The sequence below is a fragment of the Pinus tabuliformis genome, chromosome 1_2, assembly GCF_031772625.1.
Source record: "Pinus tabuliformis cultivar Carrire ecotype Pingquan chromosome 1_2, CPIR1, whole genome shotgun sequence".
NCBI classification, from domain to species: Eukaryota; Viridiplantae; Streptophyta; class Pinopsida; order Pinales; family Pinaceae; genus Pinus; species Pinus tabuliformis.
The window spans coordinates 825601587-825621177 of NC_142298.1; the positions used below are offsets into that span (position 1 = coordinate 825601587).

Consider the following 19591-nt stretch of genomic DNA (forward strand, 5'->3'; position numbering starts at 1 on the left):
CTTCGCCGCATATTTCAATTCGTTCGAGCCATAGGAAGGGCGGAGGCCTCTTGAAGAACCAGGTTGAGCTTGTGAAGAGGAAGGACTGCGACAGATAAGAAATTGCGATGATTCCTGATAGTCTGTCGTTTGAGAAGGGTTTCTATATTTTTATCAGGGCGTGCCAGCTCCTGACACAGAGGAATGGGGGGTTATATTGGTGGGATTGGCCGGGCCTTCTGGTGCAAGGAAAACGGTCTTCTCTGAGAGGGTTTTGAATTTCATGCCGAACATCATCTCTATTTCCATGGATAATTACAACGATTCCAGCCGAGTAATCGACGGAAATTATGATGATCCCATGTTAACAGACTATGATACTCTGCTTCAAAATATTCATGATTTAAAGGCTGGAAAATCTGTGAAGGTTCCGGTCTATGATTTTAAACTCAGCAAACGCACTGGGTACAGGGATATTGACATTGCATCATCTAGGATTGTGATTATTGAAGGTATCTATGCTTTGAGCGAACGGTTACGCCCTTTCTTGGATCTCCGCGTGTCTGTCACTGGAGGAGTTCACTTTGATCTTGTCAAGAGGGTTTTGAGGGATATAAATTGGTCTGGTCAGGCACCGGCGGACATCATTTATCAAATATCAGAGACAGTTTATCCTATGTATAAGGCCTACATTGAGCCTGATTTGCAGGCTGCCCATATTAAAATTGTGAACAAATTTAACCTCGCCTTCTCAGTTTGATAAAAAAAATTCAGTGCAATATCTCCCCCAATTTTGAAGATTTGTCTAGGTTTGATTATCAAAATCAAAACCAGTCATGGGTTTCAAGGAGGACCTGGAAAAGGGAGCTGTGGGGGTGAATGGCGATGTGAAGCTGCCTCTATTGCGTAAGGAACATGGGAAAGAGTACTACAGAAGAAGTCATAAAAAGGGCAAGGGCAAGAGTTCCGAAGCCTTCCAAGGAAGCGTTGCAACTGCTCTATTTTGTACTGCGGTTGTCGCAATGGGGCCCTTGCAGTTCGGCTTCTGTGTAAGTTCACTTTGCTTGTCTGGAATTCATTTGCTTATTTGGGTGAAACTATACAAGCCAATATCCGTACCAATTTGGTTTGTTATGGTATTGTATACAGTACTATGTGCAGAGATAAATTATAAAGTTTTGATGTGATTAATTAATAATCTGCTAATTGGAATTTGAATTTTGCCATTTAGAAGGATATTGAGATTTTGCTTACAACTCGCTGCAAATCCATAGGCATAGAGACAGTGATTTACGTTTTCACAGCGAATGTTTTGGTTATTGCCTATGAATCTTTTGTGGCTACGGATTTTTGTTGTTGAATAAAATTGCTTGACTTTTAGGGCGGCACTACTGTATACCATCACACTGAAACAAATTCATAATTAATAAAGAAAAATTTGCAGACTGCCATGAGTAAACAATTCTCCTTCTCGCCAATATATATTGCCATCTCGCCAACAACATGGTGAACTCTTATACATGGATGCTCTGGATTCAGCCAAGCAAACATGATACCCTTGTCAGCGGTAGCATTTTGGAAGAGGCAACGATCTAGAAGAAGGTTCACGTAGCTTTGCCCAATGGCCATGTCCATTAAATGGTTCCCCTGTTTGCTTCTCACAAGACTCTCTGCAAATCACATCTGCACTAATTCCTGCACAGAGATTTTTTCATTTTCCGCATACATGGCACGATATAGGAAGCAATTTTTGATGTCTGAATTGGACAATGCATCATAACACCATCTTAATAGTGGATAGAGTTGTGGTTCAATGCGAGGATGCAGAGTATCTGCAGAAGAAGAAGAATCTGCATTTTAATGGAAGATAAAGAAGTCTCCCATTCATCTACTCTGCTTTTTCCCCTCATTGCTGCGGCCACTAAGGTTATGGCCAAACCAAAACCTTTACACTTGTCTGCAATATTCTTAGCACACTCCTGTATATCCATAGGAGGAGCAGGGTTGTCTTTGAAAGCAATTCTTCTGAATAACATCCATGCTTCATCGTTAGAGAGTGGTTGTTCTAGCTGTTCTGCTTCATTTGTACACCCTTCTCTTTCATCCCTAGAGGCTTCTGCTTCATCCATAGACGCTTTTGCTTTATATGTAGAGATTTCTGCTTCATCTCTAGAGGGAGGTCGCCCTGACTCTTGTGCTTCATCTACGGAAACTTTTGTTTCATCTTTGGGGAGCGGTCGTGTTGACTCTTCTGCTTCATATGTAGAAAGAGGTTGTCCTTCTCTGGACTCTTGCACGCTCTTGAATTCCATTTGGATCGGATCCCTATTGATAATGAGGTGTGAAGTAGAAGTAACAAACATTGAAAATTCTTGTTGAAGCGATCCTATTCTTATCATTTCAGTGAGGTTCAAGCTGTTTTTGCAGTCTTTCATGGCTTGTCTTTGACATTTGAGCAAGTGAGTGTTTGGTATTTTGTGTGGTTGCAGTGTGTATGCATATTTAGTCACATGGAGAGCGTTTTGTTGTTTCAGTAGTTTTCATCGTTTGTATGTTTATTGCAGTTTTGATCACAATGTTTGTGTGCAGATTCTTGGTGGGAGCTTCAGCAGCTGCTGCTGCTCATTCATTGCTTCAACTTCTGCTATGTGGGATGAAGATGGTGAAAAGGACATCTACTATTCCCAGCAGGAATCATGCCTGGTTGTTGTTTGCAGGCGATCAGGTGCTCTGTTGTTTCTCAAATTTCATGTAAGTGTTATGATAAATTGGCTTAGTTTCAATGAGGACTCGCATCTTCTTCACCCTCCAGAACTGTGTTTTTAGTTTTGAAAATTGATGTGATTAGAGACACGGTTTAAACATAGTCACAGACACAGATGTATATCATTGAAGGTCTCTCCCTTAGCAAGGAAAGGGATAACCTTCCTTCACACATATATGTGTCATTCAAGGCCTGTTGCGAGCAAGGAAAGACAACCTTTTTTCAGTAATTTGGCTACCTAAACTTTTGAGCGAGAGGATGGATTTATTTTCTCCAGATAGGTAAAATATCAAAATATAGTTTCTTCTTCTGCCTTGGAATTGTCGAGTTTTTGGTGTGAGTAATGTGTTTCTACTTTGGAATCGACAAGTTTTTGATGTGAGTTGTGTTAAAGACTATTGCTGTTTTAGAATGGTTAAAAACAATGGTTATTTCTGGACTTATTCTTTCCGGATAGATAAAATATCAATGCAATAAGTCTTTTCTTCTGGAATTAATAAGTTTCTAGTGTGAGTTTATGTGTTAGAGATTTGAATGGTTAAAAACAAATATTATTTTTGGACTATTTCCTTTCAGAGATTTAAAATATCAATGCAATAAGTCTCTTGGAATTGACAAGTTTTTGGTGTAAATAATGTGTTTCCAGATTGGAAATGACAAGTTTTTGGTGTGACTGATGTGTCAGAGACTATTTCTGTCTTAAAATTGTTACAAACCATTCTTATTTCCATATTACGTTAGTGAACTGGTATTGCCAACGTTTCTTTCAAGCTAATGTGTTATAGATTATTTCTTTGTACTGGTGGTCTATGGGAAACTGGTTTTGGGACCGGGACTGGGATTGACCAGACTTTTTTAGTGCATTTTAGTTCCATTTCTATTCTGCATATAGCATTAGGGAATGAAAACTTTACCACCTACAACACAATGAGAAGGGATCAGAGAAGTTGCTGGAGTTCCTTTTCAGTTCCATTTCTGTTCTGCATATAGCATTTTAATTGGAGAATGTAAATTTTACCATCTACAACACAGTGGGAAGGGATCAGAGAAGTAGCTGGAAGTCGTTATCAGGAATGGCCAAAGAAATTGCATTTCAATTATTTTCAATAGGCAAATGGTTTTATCAGTTTTTATGGGAGAGGCAGGGAAGCATTCCCCAGTTTAATGCCTGTCATTTATTCTATGATATTTAGACCTGGGTCCATTGGGTTGATAATACATATTGGGTGTGAAGTGTTGAAACTTGATAATCAGTATGGGTTGTTAAAATTCCATGGTGTCAATGAAATACTGTCTGGAAAAATCCCTGTGTGCCACTCTGGATGAAATCTGCATTAGATTGTTTAAACGAATTCTGCATTTTACCAGAAAAGAATCATATGAACATATTGTGTGTTTCTGTGTCTTCAGGTTTTTGCATTAGGGATGCTGGCAGCAGCATCGGCAGCTGCAGGAGTGACGAACCTCAACCGCACTGGATTCCGCCACTCTGACCTTCCAAACTTCTGCAAGCCCCTTCATCGCTTCTGTGACAAGGCCGCCATCTCCATCGTTTTTGCATTCACCAGCTCTCTCCTTCTGGGAGGCTCTGCAGTTTTGGACCTTTTCTGGCTCTCCAAAAACTAGCTAGCCTGCTTTGTTGGTGTAAAATTACTTATTTATTTATCTCCTTTTCTTCCCCGCGGGTATATAATGATCTCCTTGGATAGAGAATTTCCGTTCTCTTGTGTTTCTGAACAAAGAGGTGTTTTTTTGAACAACCATCAGCCATGCATTACTGGTTTACTGTCTCATCCTATCTGATGTGTTGCTCGTTAATAGGATTATTAATGCCTTCTTTCATGGGAAAACCTCTCAAATGTATGGCTTTGTTTTTCAGAATGATGTGATATTGTGCTGGTAAAAATCTCTGGACCAAATTATATGTTGGGTCAAACAAATCAGAGAAACTGCTCACCTTTCAGATATATAATAGGTAGGTTAGATAGTTTCTTTACATTGTTATGCAAAAATTCAAGTATGGTCATAGAGTTACCATGATCTTTGTTTTTGTTGGTTGGTTTTACATTATTATGCATCTTTTTCAAGTATGGTCATAGAGTTACCATGATCTTGTTGGTTGGTTCAAGGAATGGGAAGATTTTATTTTAAAGTATATTTAAAAAAGAAGAAGTTAAAGCTTTTTATTTTTATTTTTGTAGTAAGTTATTTTAGCATCATTTAGTTGTTAAATAATTAGTGATGGCAGTTATATGTAGTTGTTATCTCTAGGGATAACTTATCACTATTATTAAAAAAAAGCCATGCCACCTGGAATGACTTTATTGTTGGTTCATAAAAAGGATAAGTTTTCATTCTTATAAGATGCTTTTGAGTCTTAGGTGGGTTAACCTGTAGCCTTACATCCAAAAAAAAGATATATTTTTAACCAAACAAAAACAGTCTTAAAACCTTCTCCAAACCCAAAAAATTAAAAACATATATATTCTAACATATTTAAAAAAACCAAACATATTAAAACATTATATTATTTTATATATAAAAAAAATAAAAAATAATATTTTAAAATCCCTTAAACTTATTTTACTCACGCAGTGAAAAACAGAATTCATTTTAAACATCGGTTTTTAAAAACCTATGTAAAATGTAACCACAGGTACTCTAAATTTATTTATTTAACCACAGGTACTCTAAATTTATTTATTTACTATTGTTTTTATTTTGTAATTTAAAAAATGTGTTCATGATGGTAGCGTTAAAGTGATGATTATCTTGTTAACGGAAGAAAAAATGTCTTTATTTTTATGTTCAATCCTATATTATTTCATGTTGTTTTAAAAATTCATTTTATTTTATTATGTTTTGAGAATTTACTGACGTTTAAAGTTTTTGAGAATTTATTCTTATTTTAAAAATGTTTGTGTTTTTTCTTGTATCAAAATCATTAATACTTTTAATTCAATATTTTGAATTTTGAAATTGAAAATATATTTTTAAATTTAGAAATTGATTTTCTAAAATCAAAAATATCTTTCTTTTTAATTAATGTAAAGAATAAGATAAATATGTTTAAAATAAAAATACAGTTTCATTAATTTCATAATAAAAAAAATTGATCAATTTTCAAAACACCATAGGATAAAAAAATTAAAACTATAATATTAAAAAAAATATAAAATAAAAAACACTCAAATTATTCAAAACATATTTAAATTAAAATTTAATTTTTAAAATATATACCACACTTTAAAACTATAATGATTCTAGGAAGTTTATATTAGTACTTTTAAAATATAAAAATAAATAAAATTCCATATTTTTAAAAATATTTTTTTATCTTTTTAATTTTAATATACATTAATCATAATCATCTTGTAATTAAAAATAAATATTAAAATATTTTAGCTATATTTAATATTAATTTTTTTATTATATTAGTATTTTTAAAAATGTTATGTGAAATTATATATTAAAGTGATAAATTTTAAATTAAAAATAAATATTAAACTATTCTATTTATATTCCATAATGATTTTTTAAATTATTAATGTGTTTTTAAAAATGTTCTGTGAACTCACAATTAAGTAGAGAAGACATTATATCTTTTAGATTAGCTACAAAAGTCTTTTAACTTAATAAATATTGTATTTTTTTGAATAAATAAATTGAAAAATAATAATATGAAAAGCGTTTTGCCATGTTTGTTATCCTCAAAATATTTATTATTATTATTTTATCAAAGCTTCCTCTAAAATAAGAAAAAATAAGATATATTTTGAGAATTCTGTTGATGAGAAATTAGGTGGATTTGGTAGGTGCTTCCTATAAAATAAGAAAAAATTAGATATATTTTGAGAATTATGTTGATGAGAAATTAGGTGGATTTGGGAGGTGCAAATAGTGTTAGAAGGTTAAGTGAATGTATGGATCAGTTGGGGCTGAAATATAGTGAAAAAGAGGTTAGGCAAGTGCATGGAGAAGAGAAATTAAGGGTGAATGATGATAGGTTTGGTGAAGGAGCTTTTGTATTGAGTTTGTAGTAGTGTGCGAAGGCTCTAAGTTTTTGGTTTAAGTTGTATTTGAATTTTCTAGAAGAGATGTTGGTTCAAGCACGAATGAGCAATTTGAGTTGGCTAAAGGCTTTCTAATTGTTTTTTATTATGTTAAAATTATATTGATAATTCATTGGTTTTACTTTACTTTCAAAAGCTTGAGCAAGTATAGGATTGCTTTGTGGGATTTGATCCCAAAATCATTGCTTTGTAAATACATACTCAATGAAATGTTAATTGGTTGAAACCTGCAAATGTTTGATATAAGAAAATAAGCCGAAAAAGGTTGAATGTTTGATATAAGAAAATAAGCCGAAAAAGGTTGAAAGGGGCCTGGATCTTTGTGCAACTACTTTTCTGTAGATGTTTTATTTATATCTATATTACAAAGAACACACTGAATGTCTTATTTCATTTTAGAGTAAATTAATTACCCAAAATCAAAAAATCTCTATAGATGGCCAAGCATATACGAAGCTTGCTAGTGACCAAGGCAATAACCACCATGACTATCCCCTACCAATATATTTCATTGAAAACCATAATTGCCTTTAGAAAGTCAAAACATAATATTACAAAACATATTGATATATTGCTATGAAAAAGTTGATTCCATTAGAAACCATGATATTATCGGATGCCTCAGATCCATCAAGACTGAGGCTGAATTTGTTGATCGTAAGGGCTGTATTCCACAGCCTCCAACCCACAACGTTGACAGCTGAGTCAACAGTCCCAACGAATTGGGCCAAGATTTCAATTCTGCACAATCACAAACCCACAACTTCTTCAAGCTGCTCAAGTGACCTAGAGAACAGGGCAGCATTTCCAACAAAGCATTTCCCAAAGAAAATTGTTCCAAACTGCTTAGGTTTCCAATATCCTAACAATTCTTTTTATGTAATTCTGAATTTTCTAATTTTTTTAATATAATTATCTGATCATTAACTTGCAATTTCTAAATCTGTTCACATAATTTTCAATTACTAAAATGATTAATTTGTCAATCAAGTGAATTACAAAAATCTACTTTTTAATCTAAAAGTATTTCTTTCCTTTTATTGATATTGAAAAGTTTTAAAACAAAATTAATGCATTGCTTATTATGCCCTTTGGTTATTACCTTATTCTTATAAAACCAAAATGATCATTGATAACCCTACTCCTACTAATAAATTTGAGAAGTACTAATAAATTTGAGAAGATTGGTTATGTTTTGTATGACCAAAATGATAACCCTACTAATAAATTTGAGAAGATAGGTTATGCTTTGTAAGACCAAAATGATAACTCATCATTCCACTAATAAATTTGAGAAGGATGAGCAGCAGAACATTGAAACGAGTCATCTGTAAGTTGTAACAAAAGGATTTAGGATTTCCAACCTGCCTAAAACGCTGGGAAGCCTAAACAAAGTTCAACCTGGTTAAGAGGTTGGAAGCCTAGACAAGTTTAGTCAAACCCGCAAGGGTAAAATGACCCTATACAGTGAACAAGGGTGTTAACACCCATGCCGGGGAAGAGGCAAAATGAAGCAGTCTCCAGGTCCTCCCTCATGACACATGATGTAATCTACTTATTTTGCAAAGTAATATAAGATGTATTCTCTTTCTATAAATGGAAAATAAACAGATCAAAAGAACAAATCCGGTTGAGAAGATTGGTTATGCTTTGTATGACCAAAATGATAACCCTACTTATAAATTTGAGAAGATAGGTTATGCTTTGTAAGACCAAAATGATAACTCCACTAATAAATTTGAGAAGGACGAGCAACAGAACATTTAAACAAGTCATCCGTAAGTTGTAACAAAAGGATTTAGGATTTCCAACCTGCCTAAAACGTTGGGAAGCCTAAACAAAGTTCAACCCGGTTAAGAGGCTGGAAGCCTAGACAAGTTTAGTCAAACCCATAAGGGTAAAATGACCCTATACACCGAACAAGGGTGTTAACACCCATGTTGGGGAAGAGGCAAAATGAAGCAGTCTCCAGGTCCTCCCTCATGACACATGATGTAATCTACTTATTTTGCAAAGTAATATAAGATGTATTCTCTTGCTACAAATGGAAAATAAACCGATCAAAAGAACAAATCCGGTCTAACTTCATTTGTAAAAGCTACAGTCCTTAAAGGTGTCTCTGCAAGAAAGATATCATGGGATACAATTCACATTTACGGATATTATTAAATTCTGTTATGGTTTTTCGAGAAGAGCGTCTTTTCTCTGTCGACTTGAGGGTTTTAAATTTATTATGGATGTTGAGCATTTTAGCTCTAGCCGAAACCAAATTACAGTGTTAAAATTTCTCTTCATAATTTACAGTGGCTATATTCTCCACTGAGTTTTCTATTGCCGAGAATGTTAAGTAAATAGGTTTGACGTTATCCTTTTCCTGTACTTTTGGTTGCACAGGTTACTTGTAGGATACATATATGCATTTTGGTATAATAGTCTATCCCTAAATGTGAATTGTATCCCATGATATCTTTCTTGCAGAGACACCTTTAAAAACTGTAGCTTTTACAAATGAAGTTAGACCGGATTTTTTCTTTTGATCGGTTTATTTTCCATTTGTAGCAAGAGAATACATCTTATATTACTTTGCAAAATAGGTAGATTACATCATGTGTCATGAGGGAGGACCTGGAGACTGCTTCATTTTGCCTCTTCCCCAGCATGGGTGTTAACACCCTTGTTCGGTGTATAGGGTCATTTTACCCTTATGGGTTTGACTAAACTTGTCTAGGCTTCCAGCCTCTTAACCGGGTTGAACTTTGTTTAGGCTTCCCAACGTTTTAGGCAGGTTGGAAATCCTAAATCCTTTTGTTACAACTTACGGATGACTCGTTTAAATGTTCTGCTGCTCGTCCTTCTCAAATTTATTAGTGGAGTTATCATTTTGGTCTTACAAAGCATAACCTATCTTCTCAAATTTATAAGTAGGGTTATCATTTTGGTCATACAAAGCATAACCAATCTTCTCAACCGGATTTGTTCTTTTGATCTGTTTATTTTCCATTTCTAGAAAGAGAATACATCTTATATTACTTTGCAAAATAAGTAGATTACATCATGTGTCATGAGGGAGGACCTGGAGACTGCTTCATTTTGCCTCTTCCCCAGCATGGGTGTTAACACCCTTGTTCACTGTATAGGGTCATTTTACCCTTGCGGGTTTGACTAAACTTGTCTAGGCTTCCAGCCTCTTAACCGGGTTGAACTTTGTTTAGGCTTCCCAGCGTTTTAGGCAGGTTGGAAATCCTAAATCCTTTTGTTACAACTTACGGATGACTCGTTTCAATGTTCTGCTGCTCGTCCTTCTCAAATTTATTAGTGGAATGATGAGTTATCATTTTGGTCTTACAAAGCATAACCTATCTTACAAAGCATAACCTATCTTCTCAAATTTATTAGTAGGGTTATCATTTTGGTCATACAAAACATAACCAATCTTCTCAAATTTATTAGTAGGAGTAGGGTTATCAATGATCATTTTGGTTTTATAAGAACAAGTTAATAACCAAAGGGCATAATAAGCAATGCATTAATTTTGTTTTAAAACTTTTCAATATCAATAAAAGGAAAGAAATCCTTTTAGATTAAAAAGTAGATTTTTGTAATTCACTTGATTGACAAATTAATCATTTTAGTAATTGAAAAGTATGTGAACAGATTTAGAAATTGCAAGTTAATGATCAGATAATTATATTAAAAAAATTAGAAAATTCAGAATTACATAAAAAGAATTGTTAGGATATTGGAAACCTAAGCAGTTTGGAACAATTTTCTTTGGGAAATGCTTTGTTGGAAATGCTCCCTGTTCTCTAGGTCACTTGAGCAGCTTGAAGAAGTTGTGGGTTTGTGATTGTGCAGAATTGAAATCTTGGCCCAATTCGTTGGGACTGTTGGTAATTAATTTACTCTAAAATGAAATAAGACATTCAGTGTGTTCTTTGTAATATAGATATAAATAAAACATCTACAGAAAAGTAATTGCACAATGATCCAGGCCCTTTTCAACCTTTTCGGCTTATTTGCTTATATCAAACATTTGCAGGTTTCAACCAATTAACATTTCATTGAGTATGTATTTACAAAGCAATGATTTTGGGATCAAATCCCACAAAGCAATCCTATACTTGCTTTTCAAATTCCTTCAAGCTTTTGAAAGTAAAGTAAAACCAATGAATTATCAATATAATTTTAACATAATACAAAACAATTAGAAAGCCTTTAGCCAACTCAAATTGCTCATTCGTGCTTGAACCAACATCTCTTCTAGAAAATTCAACAATTTCGATTTAATAATCCTATCGGCCTCTCTTTGTACCTTTTGGGACAATTGCTAGTATTATACTTGTGGCAGTGGCAGGTATGGTATTAAATATTCAATTTTGCTGTTTAGTAGTTTGTGTTTGACTAAGAATTTAAAAGAATGGGTTTTTAAGTAATATTAAAATATTAAAATTAATTTTTAAATAAAAATAATATTTTATTTATTTGTTTGATTTTTTTCTAATCGTTAGTTTTCAATGGTTGATGCATCATTACTATTTATTGTTGATAGTTATACGATTTTTTTCACCTTATTTTGATGATGAACTACATTGGTTGGTTTGAAACTATTTCCAAAGACAATTATAAATATGGTTAGTGGTATTAATATTGTATATTTAAATTTTGATACACTGATAACATAGAGACTCTTTTGTTCAAATATAGCCATTACTTGAAATTATATCTCTACATTGCTCTCTATTTAAGCCTAGCACTGTCTCTTCATCTGGTCCTAATGATGAACCACACTTGTTGGTTCGAAAGGCGTCGACCAAAAAATTCTCTTATCTGATTTCTACGGAAAGACTTTGCTTGATTCATATGTGATTTCTACCGAGACTTAATTCATTATGGATCACAGAAGCTTGAATACATAAATTACTACCCTATACCGAAGGGCCACTACTATTAAAGTTCATCACTTTGAACGATCTCCCGTAAGGGTTTCCAAGTTGAAGACAGATCTGGCTTTTCTAAAACGATGTGTAGACTCTTTTGTTCAAATATAGCCATTACTTGAAATTATGTCTCTACATTGCTTTCTATTTAAGCCTATGCCATGGTCTGTCTCTTCATCTGGTCCTCATGATGAACCACACTTGTTGCATTTTTTGGTTCGAAACATGTTGGCCAAAAAATTCTCTTATATGATTTCTATTGAAAGACTTTGCTTAATAACATAAAGAGTATTTTTGAAAATTAATTGCTTCAATTTAATTTCATTATTGAAGATTTTAATTTGATTAATTAAATTAATTTAGAAGTGAGAAATTTCTTTCAAAATATCTTTTTTATTATAAATAGATTTTGAATCATAATAAATTTGATTTATGTTTTAAATTTTTATATGATTTTGATATATATTTTTAATTAAAAAAAAATCTAGTTGTTATCACATTAAATTGCTTTATGATTTTTCATGGCCTTACCATTACAATTGTCATAACATTATCCGACTCACTAATTTTCCTATAAAACTTGTTGAGATTTTGTTTTTATAAATTTATCAAGATTGATTTTCTTCTTTAAAATATCAATAAAAAGACAAAAAATAGTTTTGAACTTCGTATTTAAAGTTAAGAATCCGTTTTGTAGCAATTCTAGTCACCATATTACTTAGAGGGGACTCGTGAATCCTCAACTGAGGTTTACTAAAATTAAAAACAATGTTAAGAAACGTATTATTCTTCTTATTAATTATCATTTACTTATATGTTAAGATCATATTTATTATCAAATATTTTCGATGGATAAAAGTATTCCTATAAAAGGAAAATGTTATAGGAAGTATTGTTTTAAATGTTAATATTATAAACTATAAATTATTTTTGAAGTTGCTTTCATTTTTTACTTGTTTTTGAGAATGTTGCAACTCGAAATTTTATATCTATAAATATAAGAGAATCTTATTCTTTATTCATTACTTTCAAAATAAAAAAAAGTTTTTCACTTTCTATTAATCATATGTAAAATTAAAACAAACAATTTTTTGTAGAATTAATAACCATAACCTTAATCTTATCAATATTTATTGATATTTCAATATTCAAGCATAAATGTTTAGAATTTTTAAATGTTTTTCAAATAAATAGGGGTTTTTTAGCAAAGAGTCCATAAAAATGATTGATGAGTATACCCATGTTAATGCTGTCACAAAATTTCACATTCACAAAAATTATTACAATTTTAAATTAAAATATTTTATAATTATGTTTTATTTATTCAATTTTCTTTTTTTAAGAAATGGGTAACTTGTATTAATCAATCTGGTAAACGGACCAATACCCTTTCGTACATGGACAGTTCATCATCTATTGTTTTCTAAAATTGGTCAAAATGAATTCTACTGCTACCTTGCTTATGCCCGATTATGCATGCTCAATTATGCCTCTAACCAGATTTATCTTATATAATCTCCAAAATATGCCACCATGTAATTTTTTTACATATCATTTATCAAAAAGAAAGTTTCTAAAAAGATCTACATTCTTGGAGGTTCGGTGTCTGCTGACGCATTGACATTTTCCTCCATTGGTTGCATAGGAATCTATGGATTCAACTTCTCCTCAAACTCAGCTGGAAATTCTGCTCCAGGAGAGGAAGGGTCCTGGAGTCCAAAGACCTCCTTAAGGATGCCTACAACTGTTGCTTCAACTATCACCTCTATTCCATCTACCTTTGAGATGACATTGTCGAATTTGGTGGCTAGGTTGACCACTCTTAATCAGAATCACTCCACATCCTCTGTTAAAGCTTCCACTTCCCACATTACTAGAGAAAAGTGTGATCTCGCTTCCACCATGATCTTCTCCCTAAATTTATCTAGTTTGGCCAGGCTATCCTCTAGCGAAACCTCTACCTCGACCGAATCGAATTTTTCTCCACCTACATCATTTGAAGAAGCCATACTTGATAATGCATGACATTTCTCTGGAAATTTGAGCAATTCCATCCTTATCACTTGCCATTTATAGCCAGGAATGTTCCCATTTCCTTTCCCAACCATCATTGCATTGCATTGAATGTCTATGAACCACATTTTCTTGTTGATTTTACCTTTGTCCTACAACCTGTCCTTCACCCAATGTTCAGGAATTCCACATTTACTCCACAAGTAGGGGAATGAAGTATTGGCCAGTGGTATGTTATATCCCAAGGTGAAATCACATGTTAAATGGAAACAACTGTTCTTGATAATGATGAAATATTCCACCATTAACCACATGGAGGGGAAATCTATCCCTATTTCTGAGATCGATAATCGTTGCTCCAAGGCTATCGTTATTTTATTAACTATATTATTAATTAATACTAGGATGTGCATCGGGACCCATTCGTTCTGACTTGTCTTGTGTATTAAACTATCCCCTTCCTCCATTTTAATATACCATCCAAGCTTCATGGATATATGAAATGATGGATCTCCTTGATCCAGGAGAAGAACACCTTGTTCAAGACATGCCCCTTTGTTGACTTGCTCATCTGTAATTTTATTATTCTCTCTTTTAATGTGGAAAAAGGATATGGATTCAAATTTTTGAATTTGTTTCCTGATCCGAGTGACTAAGGGAAGCAAATCTTTCTCACTGTGATTTTTGGCTTTGTGAAATTTTTTAATGATTAGCATTGGATCACCTAACATGGTTATGTGAAAAATTCCTCTTGCAAAACCTAACTACAGACCTTTTCAAAGTGCTAATGCTTCTGCCCAGTTATTAGAACAATTCCCCAACCCCCATGCAATTTTAATCTCGATTTTTTCGTCGAGGAAATAAATTAGCCCTCCCGCTCCTACCTCCCTTGGATTTCCTTTTGATGCTCCATCAAAAAATAATTGATGCCTTCCTAGAGTACTTCGCTATTTTCTAAACTGATCTTCCTCTAACCTGATTGTAAACGAGGGAATGGAATTTTGTGAATTGAATATGTTAGCATGATAGATGGGCTTAATGGATTGTAACAATTCTTTTTCTTTACAAGATAGTTCTTCCAAATCAGTGAGGTCAAAACCTCTGGATGAAATAACCTCAAAGAGAAACTATGATGCCTTCATAGTTGATGATAGGATATGAAGATTTATATTATGGAATATGGCTAGATTATGTTTGAGCCAAATGGACCAACATGTATACATTGGAAAAGAAACCAAACTTTGAACCATTAATAAATAAACCTTGCATTTCAATAGATATTGATGCCTCCAATTTTCAAACATGTCTATCCAATTATGTGGGATGGATTGAAGATATTTAATTTCCTTGAATGCATAATTTCATACATCCAAATAGAAAGGAAGCCTGAAGAAGACATGTTATATGTCGTCCTCTTTCCCTTTACACGTCACACATCTTAAGAGGTCGTGTATCTTCCTTGATTTTATGTTTTCCGCCATCAATATATTCCCATGAATTAGATCCCAACAAAAGGGGTTTACTTTGGGAAATCCATCCTTATTCCATATCTTTCCCCAGATCTTGAATGAGGGTGGATGAGGAAGATGTGAGATTGGAATTTCATATCCTTCCTTCATCAAGTAGTATGGATTCTTTCCCCCTGTCGATACTCTAAGATCATTTCTATTAGTAGCGTTGACACTAATCCTTTTAAAGACTTTGCAACTACCTCCTCCCATATCTACCCACTTTCACTGGCCTGCCTAGGGTAAACATCAGCAGAGGGATACTATGACATGACTCAACCTCCTAGATAACCTTAAGGAAATGGAGCCAACAAAACAAGACCTTATTTACTTCCCTCAGGTGCTACACGACCACCAAGAGCTAACCAACAAATCCAAGTTCCCAACCCCTAAGTTAATTTTCTTTCTTAGCGAGCTAGACCCCGAGTTGCTCCCATGAAAAGACCTCCAAGTGATTTTAACCCTATAGTCTGATAAGCCCCAAAAATGGGTAACTTATTGGGCTCATTTTGCCTATTGCTCTCCATTAATCCACCATTCTTCATAGTTTATGCATGCTTTTGGGTATATTTATGTTAATTGAATGAATGAGAATAGTCACTTGACCATGAAGACTAATACATGTTTATTGCAGATTTTTAGACAACTTTTGGACCAAGGTCAAGCATTTATGAGCCATTTGCCAGCCATACGAGGGGACAAGGCTGAGGATTCGTAGGAAGGGTGCCTCCTGCACTAAATGGCCTCTTCCTCAAGTTATCCACCATCAGCTCAGAGTTCAGCATCCCACCAAAGTTGATTCCCAAGGGCAGCCGAGCAGCTTTTGTGAAGTGGTCGAGTACTTGCAGTTTTGAGCAGCCAAGCCCCTTGAATTAAGGAGGACTGTTGGAGGTCCTCGTAGTGCATAAATAGGAAGGCTTCTAGCCTTCATAGTTTACTTTTGGAACATTTGTAATTCGCACTTTACTGCTGCTTAGTTTCTCAGCTCATTTTGGAGCTTCTAATGTAAAACCTTTTTGTGACATGGTTATTTTTTAGTAATGGAAATCAATTTCATTTGGCATCAGTTCTGAGCTTCCTCTTAGGAGCCTGTAGCCCTTAGGGTTGGGCCCAACCCAAGTGCCAGGACCTCCTCTGTGTACTGTTATATGTTTTTGATGTCTTCATAAAATAATTTCTGCTAAGTAGATTAAAATCTTGCTTGGTTACCTAGGTCATTGTTGATGATTAGAAAGGATTTTCATGGTCAGATTGATTTGATAGGTTGATAACAGAGAAGATCCTCGAAAAATGCTATCAAGCACCCCTGATCTCACCTCTCCCTCCGTGGGACCATGAGCTGAGACCAAGGTGTCCTTGCCGCCACAAAAACATTGTTTTTGCTTCATCATGCAATCGCTAGTGTTAGATTCTCAGCTGCAGAAGTCGATACCAGTTGTGATTACATGCTCAGATCCATTATTGCTTAGTTTGCATAGCTATTTCACATGATTTTCTGCCAATAAACTTCTGTTCATTATTTTTGCTAATGTCTAGGTCAAATTAGGACAGAATAGCTGGATATTTGGTTTGCATGGTCTTTTTTCGGTCAGTTTTGGAAAAAGTGTGCAGATTACCTATGAAAACTCCCAGCCTACCCTTGCTCCATCAGTGCAACTTGTTCCATCCCCTGACACAGATCCTTGCCCTTCATTTCCCACACTTTCTCACCTTGCCCTAATTTCCATACCTTCATGCAAATTTTCTCTCTCGCCATCCTTGAACAAATCCAACCATATTCATCGCTCCATAGCTTCATTCGCCAAGTCCTAGACCCCTACGCATCCTCATCCAACCTCCATCTCCACTTCTCCACCTTTCTTCCACCATCATCCCTTCAAAATTCCCTTTCGGAACATCATGTAGAACATCCTATAGAAGCTACAAAACATCCTGTAGAACCCCTGCAGACTTCCTGTAGAAACTCACGAAAGTGGTTTCTTGAGATTCAAACACTGTGAAACTCTCTGGAAGGGTGCTAGGGACCCCTTAGGCCCTCTTCTCACCTTCCCAACATCTTTCAAGCACCTCACCAGTTCCGTTCATCAACCAACCTCTACACAGTCAACAGTAGTCAAAACACATGCAAAGTAATTCTACAAGATTATTCAAAAAAACAAAAAGATGTTCCTTTTTAGATTTCACTTCAGGGATAGCCTAGACACATGCACTTAACCTTCCCAAGATTCAATGGCATCTCTTTCTATAGCTTTCATCCTTTTCCGTGTACCAATAGGGTTAGTCGGTAAAACTAGGGTTTGCTAGGGTGTTGCATTTCCTTTCAGCTTTCGGCTTCTTTCTGCAAGTAGATTAGCCTCCTTTGAGTTAGCTTTTATCCATCACAGTTAAAAGCTTCTTCTAAGAGCTCATAGAAGTTGGCTTAAGCTCCTAGCAGACTTGTGCCAACTGATCAAGTGACAGCCTGTGGCAAGAGTTAGTACTTGTGCATATAGCACCGTCGCTTCCAAGTTTGTTACGAACTACCGGGTTGATAAAAGTAAAGAAGGGAGTCCCAGGAGTTGCAACATTATTTATGCAATATTTGAGCCCACCATATTTTTGGCGCTGTTGCCGGGGAAGCGTCATAGTATTTGTGATTGCTACTTTTCTTCTATTTTCCAATTCAATCTTCTACTAACTAGTTTATTTCAGCAAGAGTAGAGTAGTTGTTTCATTTCCATTCTGCAAATTTTATTTCTGCAAAATTAGATTAGACATTTCTTGCTTTCCTAGCTTAGCATTTCAATTTTTCCATTTCAGTTCTGCATTTTCATTTCAGCAAGATAGATTTTAGTTAATTGCAGTCAATCTATTTCAGTTTTGCAGGTACAAGCAGAAGAAAAAAAAAAAAAAAAAAAAAAACAAAAAAAAACAAAACAAAAACAAAAACAAAAACAAAAACAAAACAAAACAAAACAAAACAAAAGCAACCAAAAATATTTCATTTCATGCCTCGTAGGAACAGAGACAATACCGAAAAATTCTTACCCAACACCCCCACCACATCACTGAGTCACCCTTCTCTCTTCTTCGATGGCAGTGATCCAGAAGAACTTATAGGTGAACCTCCAGAGATATACGAAGATCCTATGACAGAAGAAGAGCGAGAGAACATCCCTCTTGAGACCATGGCTAAACACAGAAACGGTATAGGAGATGATGAGAGAATAGAAGGTGCGAGGGCATGAAAATGAAAAACATAAGTCCCTCAGCCTTACCTCACTTCCATGGATTGACCACTGAAGACCCTAATACATTCATGTTTGAGTTTGTTGTCCTTTGTCGAACTTATGACTATGCAGAGGATGAGCAAAAGTTGAAACTCTTTCCTTCTACCCTCAAGGATGGAGCACTACACTGGTTCATGGGGTTACCTGGAAACAGTATCACAACTTGGGCTCAGATGCAGCAAGCCTTTAACAACAAATACCGGGACTACTGTAGTTCAAAGGAAACGAAGGGATAGATCTTTCGAATGACCATGGGAAGTGATGAGTCTTTAGAAGACTACGAAGAAAGGTTCCAACTTAGTTATAAACGGGCTAGGTGCACACTCGACCCTCAATCTATGAAGCTGGTTCTACTCTGAGGAGTCCCTGAAGACCTTCTAGATACCCTCCATTTGCTAGCTATAGGAGACATCTACCAACTACCTTATGAGGACATTAAGACTGTGTTTAGAAACCACTCTAGGGTAGCCCGAAAAAGAGGTAGGGGGAATCCACTTTCAGCTAGTGCCACCTTCTCCAAGCAGGAGTTTGCTAATCAGATGGAAGACCTCAAAAGTGAGATGAGGTAGAGCATTGCCATGCAACTGGATACTTTCTGAATCCAATAGAAGGAAGAGGAAGATGAGAGGGCTTTGGCCATCTGTTGTCCCAGATGTACAAGGAAGCATCCTAAGAATGAGTGTCCATTGCACTCAGTAGAGGTATGTTTCATTTGTGAGGAAGACCACCCCACAAACCAGTGCCCAACCTTACTCGGACATAAAGCCATGTACCAAGGGACTGAGGGAGCCACTGAACCACTCTACTTCCTCAACCAAAGGAGGCCGCATGGATCCAGACCTTACTAGCAGGGGATGCAACGGACATCCCAAGCTTATTATAACCCCAACCAATCCACTCATATACCTTCTTGGGGCCCCCTGCTCATCCTCCCTGGTTTGTACCTCCTCCATAGTCTTATCCATATCAATACCATACTCAACCTCCTGCTCATTCATTTCACTCTCATGTCCAGCCGCAACCTCAGTGGAATGCACCTCAATAGGGG

General features: G+C 35.1%; 1 protein-coding gene across 2 annotated transcripts; it reads left to right on the forward strand.

Moving 5' to 3' along the window:
• Positions 1 to 813: 813 nt before the first annotated feature.
• LOC149208463 (CASP-like protein 3A1) lies at positions 814 to 4662 on the forward strand. 2 transcript variants are annotated; one of them, XM_089396069.1, is made up of 3 exons: positions 814 to 1028; positions 2569 to 2730; positions 4154 to 4662. In XM_089396069.1, the coding sequence occupies exons 1-3, from the start codon at positions 816 to 818 to the stop codon at positions 4367 to 4369; spliced, it is 591 nt and encodes a 196-aa protein (XP_089252195.1). In that variant the 5' UTR covers positions 814 to 815; the 3' UTR covers positions 4370 to 4662. The 2 variants fall into 2 exon arrangements, with proteins under 2 accessions (XP_089252195.1, XP_089252196.1); XM_089396070.1 differs by having other exon boundaries at positions 2569 to 2704.
• Positions 4663 to 19591: the final 14929 nt, after the last annotated feature.